Genomic DNA, 20,239 nt, shown 5'->3' on the forward strand with positions numbered 1-20,239 from the left:
GTGGACGACTGCTGAGGAGAGACCAGCAGTAGGGAGTGGAAACCAAAAACTGAGCTTTTACACGAGGCCCCGCGCCGGGCTGAAACCCCTGTGCCGATGCCCCTGGAGAGCGGTCGTGGGGCAGGGCCTGCCCTTGTTCAATAAGAGGATGAACCTGGCCGTCTGCCTGACTCAGCCTCGTATCTCCATGATGAGTTAACATATTGGCTCAAAAAAACAAATTTCCTTTAACATCTTAAATGAGGTAAAGAAACAAAAGTGGGCTGGGTGCGGTGGCTCACACCTGTAATCCCAGCACTTTGGGAGGCCAGGGCAGGTGGATTGCTTGAAGTCAGGAGTTCAAGACCAGCCTGACCAACATGGTGAAACCCCGTCTCTACTAAAAATACAAAAATGGTGGATGCCTGTAATCCAAGCTACTTGGGAGGCTGAAGCAGAAGAATGGCTTGAACCTGGGAGGCGGAGGTTGCAGTGAGCCGAGATCATGCCACTGCACTCCAGCCTGGGCGACAGAGCGAGACTCTTGTCTCAAAAAAAAAAGAAAAGAAAAAAGAAACGAAACTGGTTTTGTTGTTGTTGTTGTTTTGTTTTTTTAAACAGGGTCTTGCTCTGTCACCCAGGTTGGAGCGCAGTAGTGCGATCTTGGCTCACTGCAACCTCCATCTCCTGGGCCCAAGCAGTCCTCCCACCTCAGCCTCTCTAGTAGCTGTAACTATAAGCACCACACCACCATGCTCAGCTAATTTTTAAAATTTTTAGTTGAGATGGCATCTCATTATGTTGCCCAGGCTGGTCTAGAACTCCTGGCCTTAAGCGATTCTCCCACTTCATCCTCCCAACTAGCTGGGGTTACAGGCGTGAGCCACCATGCCCAGCTAAATTTTCAGCTTTTTATTTTAAAAAATTAATGTTGTCCAGCCTGGTTTTTTGTTTGTTTAAGCATCTTTTCCAGCCTTTTTTGGTATTTCTGAAACTCAGCCTGCTGCAGCATTCTAACAGTCTTTGAAGTAATAGTGCGCACTGGTTTTAATTGTGAACCTGTCTGAATCTCCGTTCCTTTTTTTTTTTTTTTTTTGAGAGAGGGTCTTGCTCTGTCTCCCAGGCTGGAGTGCAGTGGCACGATCTCAGCTCACTGCAACTTTGCTCTTCCGGGCTCAAAATGATTCTTCTGCCTCAGCCTCCTGAGTAGCTGGTACTATCAGCATGCACCACCACACCCAGCTAATTTTTGTATTTTTTTTGTAGAGATGGGATTTCACCATGTTGCCCATGCTGGTCTCGAATTCCTGAGATCAAGTGATCTGCCCACCTCGGTCTCTCGAAGTGCTGGGATTACAGACATGAGCCACCACGCCCAGCCAAATCGCCGTTCTATTTTGGTCTCTGAAACTTAACATTTTGCTTGAGGAAGGGCTCATATACAAGGATATTGAAACAAATGTTGTTTTATATGATAATAATGCCTGAGGATCAATACATATACATTTCCTATCCCAATATCCCAAAAATAGCAATCAGTGTATTTACAGATGCTGCAGATGACTCTGAGGAGTTGATTCTGAGGCTGTCCCTGAGGACCCATGCCAGGAGATGTGTCCCGGAAGTGACTGTCACAGATGCAGTCCTCCAGATGATGAGGCAAGGCCTGAGGGTCTGCGCTTGTTGGGGGAAAGGTTTATTACAACTTCTCCCAAGCAAACAGATGGAAAGCAATATCTAGAGCAGCTCCAGTGCTTGTGTGTGGGACACCTCTGCAGGGGCCTGTGTGGCTTTGTCCTCATTTCAGTTAGAGTTGAGAGTACAACCCATTTTCATGTATGGTGGACTTTATAAAACCTAAGTCTGCTTTCTACTCAGTAAACGTTTAGACATTTTTCTTTTCACATTATTCTCCAGTTACTAAGATTTTGTTTGTTGTCAAATCCACATAAGCCTTCTGTTTTTTGGTGAAGACATATTATAGACTTAGAGTTTTATTTCTTTCCACAAATATTTTGACATTGTCATTTTTGCCTTAGTTTATACAACTATTTTTCTAAGCTCTAGATTTAGTTTTCACATGGATACCTCTGGTGTTTTAATTCTGGCTTCCGCTTTTGGTTAGCAGCTGTGACTTAGATTTCTTATCTACATACTACTTCTGAAGCCTGGTTCTGTTGTGCTGCCTTTAGCAAGTGGTACACAGAAAAGCACTAAACGATGAAAAGATTATTTTTGTTCCTTTCTGTCAAATTCAAAGGCTAATATGGAGGGTTTTTTGAGTTTATTTATGATCACTGGCCAATAGCTCTAAGCTGTGATATCATGTTCTTTGTCATAGAAATTGAAGAGACAGTGGAGAAATACTTATTTTAAAATCAGTGTGATATAAGTGAACACACATTTATACTTCCCATAATTTTTGTCTTCTAATAGCAAATACATATGGGGACTCCAGTACCTGGAGATGTGAATTCCATAAAAATGGAAGCATCTAAGAGGCAGTGAACACTGGCGCCCACAGGTATGTAGCAGTCACCCAGCATGAAGCCAGCCTGCAAACAAAAAGGAAACCATGCAGGCCTTCTAGCAGTGTACTTTTCAACTTTTTTCATTTTAAGTAAGTCAACAAATAGGTACCAAATGGCTTCTGTGGGCTCACGGGGTCACCCCTGTGCCTCCTCTCAGTTCTTGCTTGGAGCGAAGTGACTTTACACTCAGCCATCATTTTGGCCACTTAGTGCCTTGAGCTGGAGGCATGGGAGCGGGCCTGGGGAGGCCACGGGCACTCATGTAGTGGCAGGGCCTGGGCCTCAGCTCTGTGCCCAGGAGCTTCCCCATGCCGGCCAGGCACATCAGAATCTGGCATGTGGGTGTCCCCGAACTCACTGTCCAGCCACCCTCCTTGATGGCAGGATCCCTGGGAGCAGGCCACTTGGCAGTGGGCATGGACTCAGAGCAAAGCAAGATGGGTGCCTCAAGAGCTTGGTCCCACCCAGGCCTGAGACTGCCTCCCTTCCTGGTGAGGATCAGAGAGAGGATGTCCTGCCCGCAGTGCGTTCTGTGCTATTTCCGTGTTCTGCACCAGGGATAATGTAGCATGAACTTTGAAGGTGGAACCTGGCTCACTGTGCTGTGATTGGATTTGATGTCACAGATTCTCCTTTGATGTCAGAGGCCTCACCTACAAGTGGGCCATCCTGGGATGGGTTTACAGCACCTGGAGGTGACATCAGGTGTTCCTCTCCAGCAGTTAATGCCGACAGCACAAAGTATCTGTGTGCCGAAGCACCTGGCAGGTACTAGTCCAGGAGTAGGCTGTGGGAGCCGGGAGCCAACAGCTCTGAAGCTCTGAGCTCTGAGGCTTTGAAGCTACTGCACACTCTGTCATCTGTTGATTGTTCCTGGGCAGAGTGGGCCCTTGCATCTGTTTATTGACCCAGACCTGGGCACAGGCTGGCGGTGTCTGTGCAGACTCACAGTTTCCCCTACAGGTGATTAAAAACCAAACTATCAAGAGTTTTCATGTATTTTCCTAACTTTTTCCAAGTAGAAGCATTCTCTTTTTCTCTATGATGATCTCAGGCTGTCTTCACATGCACTGTTGTTTGCTCTGTGGGGCCCGTGCTGTGACGCTTGGAGTGCGGGCTGCAGCGTGGTCAGCCCTGCCCTCACTGGCTCTGGGGATGTGGCCATGTGGTGTCACCTCACCCCTCTCAGTTGTCTCATCTGTAAAATGGGAGCAACAGCGATAATTACACTTCTCAAGTGTGTTCTGGGGACTGACACTGTTACGTCTGTAAGGCGCTGAGCACGGCACCAGGTTGTAAGCACGTGTCAGTTAATACCACACTAAAAAATTAATATTCTATAGATTTAATGGCAAGCTTTAATTTTTTTTAACATATCCAACTTTTTCGCTATAAACTTATGGGTACAGGAGCAGTTTTGTTGCATGGACATACTTCGTGGTGGCAAAGTCTGGGCTTTCAGTGCAGCCGTTATGGGAATAATGTAATCACACCCACTGAGCATCTACCCTCCCCTCACCCTGTACCCTTCCAAGTTTCCAGTGTCTCTCATTCCACACTCTACATCTGTGTGGACATGTGAGTTAGCTCCCGCTTACGGGTGAGAATGTGCGGTGTTTGTCTTTCTGTGTCCGAGTTGTTTCGCTTAGGATGATGGCCTCTGTTTGCATCCATGTTGCTGCAAAGGACAGTTTCATTCTTTTTTATGGCTGGACAGTATTCCATTGTGTATATATGCACCACATCTTCTTATCCAACTGTCTGTTGATGGGCACTTAGGCTGATTCCGTGTCTTTGCTGTTGTGAACTGTGTTGCAGTAAACATGCGAGCGCAGGTATGACTTCAAGAGAATGATTTATTTCCCTCTGGATACACACCCAGGAGTGGGACTACTGGTTTGGACGGTAGTTGTATTTTTAGTTTTTGGAGGAACCTCCATTCTATTTTCCATAGAGGCTATGCTAATTTACACTCCCCCCGACAGTGTGCAGTGTTCCCTGTTCTCCACGTCCTCGCCAGCATCTACTGTTTTTTGTCTTTCTTTAATTTTTGCAAGTTTGCATTGCTTGTAGAGTACACCGTAGTTTTCAAGGAAAACACATCGGCAAATACCGGTACCAGGATATGTATACGTACGTGCCTATCAGTCTGTGCCTAGAGACCCGGGAAACCGGCCCATGATGGTAAGTCACATCCATGCGCTCCTTCAGCAGATATTTACAGAGACTGGCGAGTGGCGAGGCCCGAGTACGCAGAGATGCGTGACCGCCACCCGCTGCCTTTGCCCGGACCGGCTCCCGACCGCTCCCTTCTCTTTATTCAGGTCTTGGCTCCACGGCCCACCTTGGAGAGGCCTTTGCCGCCCCGGCGCCCGCCCTGCGCCGTCATGTTTGCTCTCCCTGGTCCTCAGAGCGCCCACTCCCGTCAGGTCGCCTGTGTCTGAGCCTCCCCGGGGAAGGCAGGGCCTGGCGTGCCCTGCGCTCCTCTCTGCCCTCGGGACAGAAGGTGGCCAGGGAAGGTGGTCCCGTGTCCTCAAGGCAGAGTCCCTCGCAGATGGTGCTGAGGTGGAGAAGCTGCGCTGCTGCTAGAACAGAGTGGGCGCTGCTGACCGCGCCCGCCTGAGGAGGGTTCGTGGCAGAGGCTGTGCCACGTGCACGCCCCGAGGCAGGTGGTCGTCGAGGCCTTCAGGCCGCAGCTGCTGGGCAGGGTGTGAGCCAGGAGCATTGCGGCTGCGGGGCGGGCAGGTGGGCCGGGCCTGGGGAGTCACCATCCAGGAGCACGGAGCCCCCGGAGCAGAGGGCACGGCCATCGCCTTCTCCCAGCGTGGGGGCTGGGAGGCGAGTCGTGCGGTTGCAGATCACCAGAGGAGGAAAAGCGCGCCCAGAGGCGGGAGCCCTCCAATCACAGGCCAGCGCAGGGGAGGGCACCCTCCAGTCACAGGCCGACGCCCTCCAATCACAGGGCAGCTAGAGGCAGGCACCCTCCAATCACAGTCCAGCACAGGGGAGGGCACCCTCCAGTCGCAGGCCGGCGCCCTCCAATCAAAGGCAGCACAGAGGCTGGCACCCTCCAATCACAGGCCAGAACAGGGGAGGGCACCCTCCAGTCACAGGCCAACGCCCTCCAATCACAGAGCAGCCAGAGGCAGGCACCCTCCAATCACAGGCTGTGGCATTGTCCGCCCTCATCTGCCGGTGAGGGTTCTCTCGAGTGGGAGGAAGGAGGTCCCTTCAGGACCATGGGCCTGAAAAGGAATGATGGGGCCAAATTGATAGTTTAGCCACTGCCTAGATTCTAGAGATTTCCATCTTTTTTGGTTGTAAAATGTAAAATCAAATCTTTTATATTGGCTGTGTTTAGGACTGGAACAACTACTGTAAAAATGATTTTTTTAAAACCTGTTCTTGAAGGTTGCGGCGGCTCAGCCTGGAATCCCAGCACTTTGGGAGGCCGAGGTGGGCGGATCACCTGAGGTCAGGAGTTTGAGACCAGCCTGGCCAACATGCAGAAATCCCGTCTCTACAAAACATACAAAAATTAGCCGGGCGTGATGGCGCGCGCCTGTGATCCCAGCTACTCGGGAGGCTGAGGCACAAGGATCGCTTTGAGCGCAGGGGTCAAGGCTGCAGAGACAAGGCTGTGATTGCTCCACTGCATGCCAGCCTGGGTGATGGGGTGAGCCCTTATTTCGAAAATAATAATAATGATTCAAACGTTACTCCTTGGAGTTCTTCCGGTTGGCTTTTGTTTTACCATTTGAAGCCACAGCTCAGTGGCATGAAGCACGTTCACGTTGCTGTGCAGCTGTCACCTGCGTCCACCTCCAGAAGATTTCCACCCTCCCAAACGGAAACGCTGCCCCCGTGAAACACGGATGCCCCGCCCCTCCCCTGGGCAGCCCCGCTCCGCTTGCTGTCCCCATGGCTTTGAGTGCTCTAGGGACCCCATGTCAGTGGGACAGACAGGATCTGCCTGCCCCTCTGTGCCTGGCTCGTGTCACTCAGCGGAAGGTCCTCGGGGTTCATACACGCGGTGGCACGTGGCAGGATTTCCTTCCTCGCTAAGGCCTTATTCTCTTTACGCATCATCTGTCAATGGACACCTGGGACATTATTCGGTTTGGGGAGCAGTGGGCTCCCTAATTTCTTAAGGTCGCGTCTCTGTTTTGCTTTGAGATACTGGGAGAGCTGGGCTTGACTTTCTTTGCATTTGCGGGAGGAATGCCCCCCACGCCGCACGCCGCGCAGCTGGCTGGGCAGAGGCAGAGGCAGCAGCAGTACGACCCCTCCACGGGGCCTCCCGTGCAGAACGCCTCCAGCTTGCACACGCCGGGAGGCTGCCCCAGCCGGGGTCTGCGCTGCAGCGTCTTTGCAGGTCTCCCAGCAGCAGGCGACAGAGCCACAAGCACAGCTCCCAGTCCAGGGAAGGACCCAGCAGCCAATCGCAGCGCCGCCACCTTTCCTGCCAGGCCGGCTCTCGGCGCCACCAGGCAGGCTGTTTAGCTCGCGCTCCACCTCCCCACCCAGGAGCAGGCAGCTCCCCAGGCCCGCCAGCCTCTGCCTGCGGCACCATCCCAGGTACCCAAAGGGGCTGCCCTCCAAACCCGGGCACGGGATGAGTCCTGCAGTACCAGAATATTCTCGGTGGTCTGTGCTTCCCCAGGAATCTGTGTTTCCAGTGAGTGTAAAGGACTAGGTCTAACTTCTTCAATGTTTTTCCCCTACTAAGCACTTCTGATGAAATGGTGAGGGCCGTAAGTCAGCGTTCCGGGTAAAGGTTTTAGTGGAATTGAGAACCGAATGCGTTAATGACGGGTTGCTTGCTGCCCTTGAGGGTAACCAGTTATTGCAAACACTCTGCCTCTGTCACCTCGTCTGCCCTCGGCTCCTGCGGGGAGCACCCCTTTCTTTTTTTTTCTTTTCATTTTTTTTTTTTTATTAGACGGAGTTTCGCTCTGTCGCCCAGGCTGGAGTGCAGTGGCGCGATCTCGGCTCACTGCAAGCTCCGCCTCCCGGGTTCACGCCATTCTCCTGCCTCAGCCTCCCGAGTAGCTGGGACTACAGGCACCCGCCACCACGCCCGGCTAATTTTTTTGTATAGAGACGGGGTTTCACTATGTTAGCCAGAATGGTCTCTATCTTCTGACCTCGTGATCCGCCCACCTCAGCATCCCAAAGTGCTGGGATTACAGGTGTGAGCCACCGCGCCCGGCCAGCAGCACCCCTTTCCATCTGCTCCATGCAGACAAGCAGCACCCCCTCAGCAAGTCACAAAGCTGCCTCTCCAGGTGCATTCAGACCTGCAGGTGTGGCTGTGGCCATGGTGTCCAGAGCCCAGAGTACAGCACCACCTGCCCCGCCCCATCCCCCACCAGGCCCTATGGCCATAGAGAGCCCTTAGGACAAGATTGCAGAGCAGATGAAGCTGGTGAGAGAGCTCAGTTATCTGCGAAAGAAGTTGCTTTTGCTACAAGCTGTTTAAATTAGAAGTTGAAATGTTTCTCAATATAATATGGCAGATGGTAAAGGCATCTGAAAAACTGGCCATGGCTACTTCTCTGGTGATTCTTTGGCACCAGCCTACTCAGATTCTAGAGCAGGGGGCATCTGGGGTGTGTGGCACAGCATCTGGGAACTGCAGGTTCCCCCACCAGCACCCAGTGTGGGCTGTACTGGGGACCGCCGGGAAACCGCCTTCCCTCATTCAGGTCCTTAATCTGAGCCCGTGACAAAGGGGCTGGGGTCTCTGTCTTCACAGTTGATGGGCTGCTCCTGTCTTTCAGGAGAACCAGGTGCATCAGCGCATTGCGGAGCTGAGGAAAGCAGGTCTGTGGTCCCAGAGGCGTCTGCTGAAGCTGCAGGAGGCCCCACGGCCCAAGTCCCACTGGGACTATCTGCTGGAGGAGATGCAGTGGATGGCCACAGACTTTGCCCAGGAGAGGAGGTGGAAGGTGGCCTCTGTGAAGAAGGTGGGTTGGAATAGTACTTTGTGGAAATCACATCGTGAAAGAGAATTGAAGAAGTAATTATATTATGTAAAAGAAAATTTCTAAATTTAATATGGCCAATTTAATGTTTGAGTTTTCATCACTAACTCTAAGACTTTACCTGACTGTAAGTCTTTTTTTTTTTTTTTTTTGAGACGGAGTCTCACTCTGTCACTCAAGCTGGAGTTCAGTGGCTCAATCTCGGCTCACTACAACTTCTGCCTCCCAGGTTAAATGGACTCTCCTGCCTCAGCCTCCTGAGTAGTGAGGATTACCGGCACCTGCCACCATGCCCAGCTAATTTTTTGTATTTTTAGTAGAGATGGGGTTTTGCCATGTTGGCCAGGCTGATCTCGAACTTCTGACTTCAAAGTGATCCATCTGCCTCGGCCTCCCAAAGTGCTGGGATTACAGGCATGACCCACCACCCCCGGCCATGTGGACAATTTCATACCAACTGGCATTTCATGTCTGGCCATGGCACCGTCTAAACTGAGAAGGATTATCTTGAATTATGTTTGCATAGAAAGCCCTGTGATAATTGTGGTTCATGTTTCATCTGGACTTTATTGCCCATTAACATAAGTGTCTTTGACTGACAGTAAAGGGATATTTTCTAGGGGAATATTCATTTTACTTTTTATTATTGAATATTATTAGAATTGTTGCTTGAAGCAGTATCATGAATGGATACTAAAAATGGAAAAATAGACTTTCTTTGGAATTCTCCAGAATTAAATATGTATATCTAGTAAAAAACAAGATGTTTCCATATTACTGTGTGCGTGGAGACCCTCACAGACAATGTGGCGATTGTCTTCAGATGGTCAGAGCTGTGGCCTGGCAGCTGCAGGACAGGACGCGCAGGGAGGCCGGGGCCAGGAGGGAGGAGCCGAGCAGGCTGAGGCAGACGTCACCTGTACTACCAGAGAAATCGAGCGTCCCTGGTCTAGTACTGCGCAGGTAAACACACGTTTCCTCTACAACTTGCCCTCAAGTTTTCACTCGGGAGCTAATGATTTTATATTTTAATTCATGATTTTCTTTTAGATCGTAGATTATCTTTTAGATAGTAGAAATTAAGCTGCAAATTGAATTTCAAGAGAAACAAAAAAAGACATTAAATTTGAATAAATATTCAAAAAGAGGTAACCAACTAAGTTAATATAGTGTACTTATTCAAATAGTCGTCATGTTATAGCCCACTGCCAAGGTGAACTGTTAGAATTCATTGTTATGCTCCTGTGCTTTGTGACATGGCATAATGAGACTGAAGCCCTGAAAACATTATGAATTATGTCTTTGTAGGTAAAGATTCCAGCATCTTTGAAGCAAGTGCTCCACTGGAAAATAAAAGCGACGTGGTGAGTGTTTTCTTTGTGATGTCAGAACTTCATGTTCCGGGTGAGGGGCTTCAGGGTGCCCGTGTCCTTGCCGGGGGGTTCCGGTCTCCAGTCTCCTCAGCATTTCCCTCTGGTCTCCCTCCAGAGAGGACAGATCTACTCACGATCTTTGGGACCACCCAGAAAGGGTCAATTTCAAAATCGAATTTTCTCAGGATGACTTCAAATCAAAACAGAAACGTGTGGTCTTGCCTTTGGTTTTTCCGCCCGAACTGCCTTTTGGCTTTGCCGTGTGGGGACCGGACACCTCGACTGTCCTCTGTGTCCTGTGATGGGGCAGGTTACGCCATGTCTGATCAGTAGGACAGCGTCCCTTGGGTTCACACCCTTTATCTGCAATTCTAAAACTCTGAAAGCTCAGACAGCAGAAAGGTTTTGCTCACTCATTTTGCAGCAAACCTGACCCACACTGAGGCCAGGCCAGCCCCGCGGTCCTGGTGGGTGAGTGTGTCTGGGTGCTATTGCTGTGGAAACGTCGGCGTGTTTGGTCATGGCTGCCAGATGCCGTCCCTAACACTTTCCCATGCTTATTTGACTTATATCATTACCTCACTTCTCTGAAACAGTCTGAATTCCAAACCCTGTGTGGCCCTAAGTATTTTGGATAAGGGACTATGTACCTATAATATAAATAAGCCATATTATTTACAATGATGAGTTTCTGAATGTTCACTTTTTTTTTATTTTTGGAGACAGAGTCTTGTTCTGTCACCCAGGCTTTGGAGTACCACAGTGTGATCTTGGCTCACCGCAGCCTCCGCCTCCTGGGTTCAAGCGATTCTCCTGCCTCAGCCTGCTCGGTAGCTGGGACTACAGGCATGAGCCACCAGATCCAACTAATTTTTTGTATTTTTAGTAGAGACGGGGTTTCACCATGTTGGCCAGGCTGGTCTTGAGCTCCTGATCTCAGGTGATCTGCCCGTCTCACCCTCCCAAAGGGCTGGGATTACAGGTGTGAGCCACTGTGCCCAGCCAGAATATTCACTTTTAAATATCGGTGTGTATTCAGGTGACTTGGGCTTAAAAAAAAAAAGAAAAAACCCTTATGGGATTTTATATTTAGAAGTTCTGTCAGTTGAACTATGAACCTGTATCTGTTGTTGCAGTGGTAGAAGGCTGTAGCACAATGAATGATTATTGTGAAAGCTGGTAATTTTGTGCCCACAAATAATTGTCAAGAACTTTCTAATAATAAAATACAGAAATAGATTAATAGTTGCTACAAACATAAAGAGAGACTCCATGGTAGAACACTTTAGGAAGCACATATTATCTTTTTTGAACCAACATGTATTTCCAAACATGTAAGTAATAATATCAAGCGTGGTGGGAAGATTGGATTGGAGGCTGATTCTGATCTGTGTGTTGGAATGGACTGTGGCATTCACAGCATTGAGCAAAATCATCTTCAAGGACAGCGTTTAATTCTGTTGTTGACAAGTCTTTTAAGAAAAAGTACTAGTTTGGGAATTTTTCACAGATACAAATAAGCTTGACCCCTAAATTAAAAATATTATTTAAAAAATAAAATGTCAGATTTATTCATCTGTCACAGAGTTTATTCTGTTGATGGTAATATTGGCTTTGGCTAATCAGAGATTTCGACATGCAGGCATCCAGCTGAAATGTGACTTGGTGCACCCCTATGATGTGAGTTTGTGCTGTATTTAAGAAAAAGATTTTACCCCATGTGTACTAAAAATAAACTTAGTCGGGCATGGTGGCATGCGCCTGTAGTCCCAGCTACTCGGGAGGCTGAGGCAGGAGAATCGCTTGAACCCAGGAGGTGGAGGTTGCAGTGAGCTGAGATCGCACCACTGCACTCCAGCCCGGGCGACAGAGTGAGACTCTGTCTCAAAAAAAAAAGAAAGAAAAGAAAAAGATTTTAAACATCCACTTTATATGCTTTATCTTTCAAATGTAATGGCTAAATTTAAAATACATATACCGGGTGCAGTGGCTCATACCTATAGTCCCAGCGCTTTTCTACCCATTCACTCACCCACCCACCCATTCATCCATCCATCTACCCACCTGTCTGTCCATCCATCCATCCATTCACCCACCTACCTGTCTACCTACTCATCTGTCCCTCCATTCATCCACTCACCCACCCATCCACCGATCCACCTACCAACTTGTCCATCCACCCACCCACCTATCCATCCACTCATCCATCTATCCATTCATCTACCCATCTACTTTTCCATCCATCTATTCATTCATGCATCCATCCACCTATCCTTCTGTCTACTCATCCATTCACCCACTGACCCACCCATCCATATATCCATCCATCCACCCACACACCCACCCACTCAGCCAGCCATCCTGTCCATTCATTCATCCATCCATCCACCCCATCCGGCCATCCATCTATCCACCTACTCATCTGTCCATCCATCTACCCATCCATCCACCCATCTTCTTATCTACCCATCCATCCATCCGTCCATTTTTAATCACCTGCTCAAAGTGGAAAACCAACACGTGCCCCTAGGAACTCACAGTCCTGGTGGTGAGTATCGGAAAGCACAGGGAAAGGAGTGCCTGACCTGGGAGAATGGAGGTCATGCTGAGTCTTCAGAGCAAATAGGAAGTTCCTGGGTGGTTACGGGGGAGGGAAAGTCACGGCAGCAGGAGTAGTGCACACGTCACATGCATGTGACAGGGAGCAGTGCAGTGCATTCAGGAAGCTCGGGGCTGTGTGGTGAGGACTCAGAACGCAGGGAGAAGGCGGCACAGGCCCAGAGGATGAGGGGCTGTGGGTCAGAGAATGGTGGGAACCTCCCCAAATCCCAAGTTCCCCGAGGCCAGCCCAGGGCCAGCCTTGTGTGCGGGTGTTTCTGAGGATGGTGCGTCTCTGCATGAGCCTTGTGTGTCATGTGCAAGAGTGTGTGTTGTGTCCTATGCGTGGGAGGGAGCTGCCGGCGGTGCATTTGTGGGGGCCGAGGGCCAGTCAGGATGTGCCGTTAGAACCACGTGGCTCCTGAAAGCAAGCCCGTGATACCAGAGATACCTGGTAGTAGCATCTATATCTGATTAGCTGTACATCTCTTGACAGTCTTTTTAAAAGCATGAGTGAAGAAAGACATAAACTTCCGGATTTGCGTAAGTGAGCTTGCCAACTAAGGAAACACATGAGTATTATCTGTATCTTCAGGAGCACTTGATTAGACTCCAGAAACAGAAACTGCAGCTGCTCCCACCACCCCCACCACCGCAGGCCCTCCCCGGGGCGCAGCCAACCACACAAGTGCAAGTGCAGCCATCACCCCCCACCACAGCAGAGCCCCCAGCTCACCACGGTCACGGCCCCGAGACCCAGAGCCCTGTTGATGGGCACCACCATGGCCAACCTCCAGGTAGCCCGGCTTGTAAGCGTTCGGTCATCATTGCTTTTTTTTTTGCTTTTTTTTTTTGAGAAGGAGTTTCGCTCTTGTTACCTGGGCTGGAGTGCAATGGCCCAATCTTGGCTCATTGCAACCTTCCCCTCCTGGGTTCAAGTGATTCTCCTGCATCAGCCTCCCCATTAGCTGGGATTACAGGCATGCACCACCACGCCCGGCTAATGTTGTATTTTTAGTAGAGACCGGGTTTCACCACGTTGGCCAGGCTGGTCTCGAACTCCTGACCTCAGGTGATCCACCCACTTTAGCCTCCCAAAGTGCTGGGATTACAGGTGTGAACCACCACACCTGGCCTCATCATTGTTTTTAATACCTGAGGGGGGCTGATGATTTCAACCCCTGAGGAAGGATAACGCGGTGTGACAGGGCAGGGCATGTGTGATCCTTGTTTCTTGTTATTTAGACTCGAGTTTCCACCTCCCACCTGCAAGGCCCAAGACTGATGTCAGCGCTGACGTACCAGATGGCCCAGGTTGCTGTGGCCACGCCTCCTGTGGTGTCTGTCCTGGCAGTTGTGGTGCTGTCAGCCAGGGTCACAGTGCTTCCATCAACGCAACGGGATCAGTGTTGTGATAAGGCAGCTGCAAAAAGCGGCAGGTAGGCAGCCACCTTCGCCTCACCAAACTCGAAACAACTCACTTGAGTGAGTTGCATCAAACCTTTCTAAATTTCTCATTCTAGAAGTTGCTGAGTTGTTCTGCCATGTGTTAACTTTTTTTTCTTATCAGTAAAATCTTTTATTTGGTTTATATTTCAAATGTAATTTAAAAAGTCTATAAGCCAGGAAATTCGATAATATGAAAGCAGGGAGAAACTAAGTCGCACCATTTAGCTAAGCTCAGGGACAAAGTTCATTTATAATAAATCAAACATTTGATTTTTTTCATGCCATCAGTTGTACTTAAACATATCCATCATATTTCAGTTGCAAAAGATGGTGAAGAACTCAAGCTGAAGAGGTGTCTGCTGAATTTTGTTGCTTCGGTAGGAGCTTTTCACCATCAGTTTTTAGAAAGTACGCATGACTCTCCTTCTGTTGATATCTCTCTTGATTTGGCAAAGAGTACAAGGAGGACCGCAAAGGGTTGCCATATAATCATCACAAATAGATCCAGGGATACCATATCAGGTCCTGTAGAGTCCTCATTGTGACGCTTGCTCCACACAGCATTCATTCATATCAGCTGCAACTTGACACCCAAGGCACGGGAGACAATACGTGCCACAGAGACAGACTCCACAGTCGCTGAAGCAGTCACACATGCCTGTCTGCCAGTTGGAGTTCTGGGGTGCCGGACCGAGACCGACTCCCACAACGACCATCAGCGCCTCATGTGTTAATTTTTTAAGACACCTAATTAGAGCCTCATTCCTTGCACCTCCCCCTTTTAAGCAAATGGAGCAGAGGCCGCTGTACCCCCCAGCGAGAGCTGCTTGCCTCTATTAAGGGGAGATGCGGCATGGGCGTTATTTCTCCTTTTTAAGGCAGCAGGCACTTCCTTTACCGTCATTGCCAGGCAGGTTACTCCTCTGAGCAAATCAGCGGCAATGATGAGTGTGAGATGCAGACCCTTGTCCATGCGCGCTTCGTGTGTCCTGCGTGCTGTCTCTCTGCTGTCACCACAGGGGGCCAGATTGGCTGTGCAGCCTCTGCACATGCAGCAGCTCCGAAAGCTGAAACACCACCAGCAGCAAAAAGCTGTGCAGCCCTCGGCCGCCCCAGGCCTGCTGCTGCACAGCGGAAGGTAAGTGGCCACTGGGCTTTGTGGGAGCTGCATCTCACACTCATCAATCAGGGCCCTTAGGCCAGAGTGGGGCTGGACTGAGCCCCTTCCTTTTGGAGGCAGCCATTAAACAGAGCTGAGGAGGCTCCCTGCATGGGCTTCTGGAGGTGGGGAGGGGCCGAGTGTCAAGGATCTCTGACCCTGTAATTTTTACATATATTTGCTCTCTAGGGGAGAGCTTGCTTTGCTGTATAGTATAATTTTTCAAACATATTTACAATGATTTCTGTGAAAAATCACTCTGACAAGGACTTCTATTTCTGGTAATATGGTAGATGAGAGAACCTGAAAATCTATCTCAACAGAACGTCTAAAAATGCCTGATTTTCAAAAAGTGCCAGATAAAATATATAAAACCGTGAATGAGTCTGCAGGATAGTGAGTCTAGAAATCAGGCGAGGGCTGAAGTCTAAGGAGGTAGTTCTGTGCTAAAGACACTCTATGGCCTGGGTCCCCATGGACCCAGATGACCTAGAACTTTGAGGTAAGTTTGGGGAGCAGTCTGGAGAAGCCTTGGGCCCAGGGAGGGGCAGAACCAAATTGGAGACCCCCATATAAGGCTGGGCTCACAGAGGGATACAGCAAACACTACCAGGAAATGATGAAGTGGGCAAACTACTACTCTAACCTTCACTGCAGAAACAGTATCTCACTTGGCCATGGCTGTGGATGGAACATCTTTAAAAAGTCTCTCCTATAAATTTATGGCCCCTGGCTAGCACTCTCCATCACAGGTATAGGGCCAACGTTCATATTATTTACATGTTCAAAAGAACTGCAAACTGTGACTTTTAATTGCAAGCATATCTGGAGCTATAGTGCCCCCAGGCCTCTGGTAGAAAGAAATGTATGTCCTTGCAGGAGGAACCCCCAACCCAGGCCTCAAGGAATTCCAGCCAGCAGGATCCCTAGACTATAAGCTCATAGTGGAAAATCACAGCACACACAAGAGAAGGGGCCTCAGAAGTTATGGCCAAAAGAAGCACACCTGCAAAGACTCAGATGTTAGAATAGGAAATGCAAATATGTTTAATGTGTTTGAAGAAACAAAGGAGAAGCTAAAAAGCATGAATAAGAAGCAAGACAGTATCAGAGGCTAAGCAGATAATAAATGAACCAAATAGAACCTCTAAAAATGAAAAATGTAATAATTGAAATTCAAAACTTAATGGAAGTAATCTTGATCCCTACCTCACACCCCATAGAAAATTAACTCAATGAATCATAGACCCAAACATAAAATTCAAAACTATGAAACCTAGGAAAAAAGTTTTGTGACTATAGGTTAAGTAAACATTTCTTAGATATGACACCAAAAATAGAGCCTACAAAAGGAAAAAATTGGCAAGTCATACTTTAATAAAATTAAACCTTCTTGCTATGTGAAAACCATTGTTTAGAGAATGAAAAGACAAGTTACCAGGAGAAAACCTTTACCAGTCATGTAGCTGATTAAGGACGTGTAACCAGAACATACAAAAAACTGTCAAAGCTTACTAATACAAAAACAACTTATTTTGTACAGTGGGCAACAGATTTGAGCAGACACTCCACCAAAGAAGCTCTCTAGGTGGCAAATAAGCACTGTCCTCTGGGAAATGCAAATAAAAATCACAATGAGAAACTACTGCACACCCGTGAGAATGCCTTTAAAAAAAAAAGACAAGACCAAAACCAAGTGTTAGTGAGGGTGTGGAACAACAGAAATTCTCATACCTTGTTGGTGGAACTACAAGATAGTGGAGCCCTCTGGAATCAGTTTGGCAGTTTCTTATAAAATAAAACAATCATTTACTGTATGACCCAGCAATCCCGCCCCTCATTCTTTATACCAGAGAAATGAAGACATATGTCCACACAATAACCAAATACTGTAACCACAATGAAAAATGATGCAAGTGTTCACAGAAGCTTTATTCATTTACCTAAAACTGAAAGCAACCCAGACACTCTTCAACTGGCCAATGGGTAAACAAACGGCAGCCCACCAGTTCCATAAAACAGCACTCAGCAGGAGACAGGACTGGGCCACTGATGCTGGGGGCAGCGGGGATAAGCCTGAAATGTCTTATGCAGAGTGAAAGAGGCCACACTTAGAAGGCTGCAGTTTTTGTTTTTATATATGACATTCTGGAAAAGGCAACACTATAGCGACAGAGAAGAGCTCTGCGGTCACGAGGGGCTGGGGTGGTGGAAGGACTGACTTTCAAAGGGACAAGAGGGAATTCTTGGGGGCTGTGGAAAGATTCTGTATCTTGATGCTGATGGTTGTTACATGGCTGTGTGCATTGATCAAAACTGAAGTATGCATCAGAAACAGCGACTTGGACTGTATGTAAATTATAGTGCAGTTTTTTTGTTTCTTTGTTTGTTTTTGAGACGGAGTCTGGCTGTGTTGCCCAGGCTGGAGTGGAGTGATATCGGCTCACTGCAAGCTCTGCCTCCCAGGTTCATGTCATTTTCCTGCCTCAGCCTCCCAAGTAGCTGGGACCACAGGTGTCCACCACCATGCCTGGCTAATTTTTTTGTATTTTTAATAGAGACAAGGTTTCACCGTGTTAGCCAGGGTGGTCTCGATCTCCTGACCTTGTGATCTGCCCACCTCGGCCTCCCAAAATGCTGGGATTACAGGCATGAGCCACCGTGCCCAGCCTATACTGCAGTTTTAAAAAACTTAATGGAAGGGTTAAACAATACATTAGATAATTTGTGAGCTGCAGAGAGATCTGGAGAAATAATCATGGTAGCATGAGACTAGCAAACAAGACAAAGAAGACAGGCTGGCTGCAGTGCTCAGGCCTGTAACCCCAGCACTTTGGGAGGCCAGTGTGGGTGGCTTGTTTGAGCCAAGCAGTTCAAGACCAGTCTGAGCAACAGAGCGAGGCCCCGTCTCTGCAAAAAAATAAGAAAAGAAGAGGGAGGGGTGAGAAAATCTCACATTCAACTGAGTTCCAGAAGAGAATGAAAAAAGAAAATATTCAAAGAGTGGATGGCTGAGAATTTTCCAGAATGGGTTTAACTTACCAGTCTAAAGACTGAAGAAATACAACAAGTCCCTAGCGGGATACAGACAAAGATACCTGTGCCTGACACATCTGGGCAAACTGTGGCACTCAAAGCAGATGAGAAAACCATGAAAGAATCCAGGAGGAAAACAGATTTCTCACGAAGAAAAGGCGATTCCATGGACAGCTCCCTTCTTAGTAGGAACTGTGGAAACCAGAAGTAGCTTTAAAGTGCTGGGATAAAACTGTCTTTCAAGGGTAAGAGTGAAAACAAAGACATACTCAGACAAAAACTGAAAACATTTACCACAAACAAACTCACCTTAAGAAGGCAAATGGCCCTCGATGTGGAAAGCAAAGCTCAGGGGACAGAGGGTGTGCTGAAGAGTTGGCGGTGATGCTCCCTGGAGGGTCCCCCCAGGGCCAAGGGGGGGCCTGGGAGCCGTGCATGGTGAGACTGGAGTGTGAGCTTGAGGACAGCAAGAATCAGACGACCACCCCAGGCTGCCAGGGTGTGGCTCAGCCTATCTGCCCCTCACGCTGAGCTGCACAGATGCAAAGACCTTCCAAACACAGTCACGAGGCCTTAGGAACGTCTCCAGAGCTTCCATCATCATCTGGGTCTCCTCGTCAGCTGCTGCCTGGTGAGGGCTCTGCCAGAGGACAGCCCTGAGTGCTGCTATCAAGGCTGAGGAGGCCACCCCCACGTGCCACCCACGAAGCTGCCTGCAGGCCGGGAGGCTTCTCTTCTGGCTTCAGCCACATGTGAAGGAGAACCTGTCAAGCTCCAGCTGATGAAGTCTTCAGAAGGGCTCAGAGTCAAGCGGCAGAACTCCTGGTGCCATCTGCTTAATTACGGGCGTGGGTTTTCCTCAGTGTTTTGATCTATAAATACGAAAAATAAGAACAGCACCAGTGCTGAATCTATGTCATCCCATGAATGGATGAACTGGTTGAAAAAAAAAATAGCCTGATGTTGGGAGCCAAAAAGGCCGAAGGGATCATGACCAACTCAGCATTCCACTGGAGGCTATATGATCAATCAGCAAACTGTTTATCCTGAATGTAGGATGTGAGTAAAACTCACAGCTGCGCCTGCTGCCAGAAGGTTTGCTGAGGGCGGTCACTCCCTGGCACTGGGGTCCTTGAAGTTATCTACTGGAAAATCTAGCGCCTGTTGTTCGAAGGATGCAGTCTCGCAAGCCTGCTGTGAACCAAACGGCCGACTGCCGATTACCCGACAATCACCGCACTTTGTCGCGATCTCTTTTACCAATAAATATGGAGGGCTGTGTAAAGCTCAGGGCCCTTGTCCACTAGAGGCAAGGTGCCCCCTGACCCCTTCTTTCAAATATACTCTGTCTCTTGTCTTTTATTCCCACGTTCGCCCCCTCTGTTCAGTCCACCAGGGATCGAGGGCGGTTACAAGTGGTGCCCTGAACAGCGACAGAATCGGGCAGTTTACAGCCTGATCCATCTCACTGGGGTTAAATTTCACTTTTCATATTTAGTTATTACCATAGTTTGTAATATGCTTATGTTATGTTGACTATTGGCATACCAATACTAATTGTAATGATTTCTCAGTCGGGGTCATTGTTTTTGAACACCTAGAGCCTTGTGATCAATTTTCGTACCCATTTCTGTTGCACAGAAGTCTGTGGGAGCTGTCAAAGGATTCCAAGCGTAAAATACATTAGGACTAAGTCTGCGGGAGAACGGAATGGAAATACAAAACCAGAATAAGGAGCGTTGTGGAACGTGGGTTGTTAAAGAGCAGCTCGGTTGTGTGGCATTGAGGCGAGGCGGGGAGTGGCTGCCCATGGAGGGTCGGGCTCCTCGGAAGCAGTTTCCAGACTTGCATGGTAGTCCCTGCGGGCTCTGTTCTCATAGCCCAAGGCACAGTTTTGAACAGGAGGCACATGGTGTTCAAAGGCCACTGGTTCGGAATATGAGCAGGGCTTTCGCCTTTTGCCTGCTGGCCCCAGAGCTGTGGGCTTGGTGGGCGGTGATTCTCTCCCACCTGATGGGAAGCGCTGTGACCTGGACCAGGAGCTGTAGGCCCCACCAAGAAGAGAACTGCGAGCAGCAGCAGGTGCATTTTAGAAGGTTCCCTGAGCGGGAGCAAGGCCTCCTTTTC

The 20,239-nt window shown here is 48.8% G+C and overlaps 2 protein-coding genes across 2 annotated transcripts in view; one reads left to right on the plus strand and one right to left on the minus strand.

Moving 5' to 3' along the window:
• Positions 1-5,174, plus strand: part of LOC103785403 (putative EP400-like protein) — a 33,617-nt gene extending 28,443 nt beyond the window's left edge. Inside the window, 1 exon segment of the mRNA XM_055096408.2 lies at positions 2,416-5,174. Coding sequence (XP_054952383.1) covers positions 2,416-2,452 — 37 coding nt within the window. The 3' untranslated portion in view covers positions 2,453-5,174.
• Positions 5,175-14,318: 9,144 nt separating this feature from the next.
• On the minus strand, positions 14,319-14,890 carry LOC100971789 (placenta-specific gene 8 protein-like). Its single transcript, XM_034935042.3, is given in 2 exon segments — positions 14,319-14,750; positions 14,816-14,890. Coding segments are annotated over 2 exon segments (507 nt in total).
• Positions 14,891-20,239: the final 5,349 nt, after the last annotated feature.

This window comes from Pan paniscus, chromosome 10 (assembly GCF_029289425.2).
Source record: "Pan paniscus chromosome 10, NHGRI_mPanPan1-v2.0_pri, whole genome shotgun sequence".
Taxonomy (NCBI): domain Eukaryota; kingdom Metazoa; phylum Chordata; class Mammalia; order Primates; family Hominidae; genus Pan; species Pan paniscus.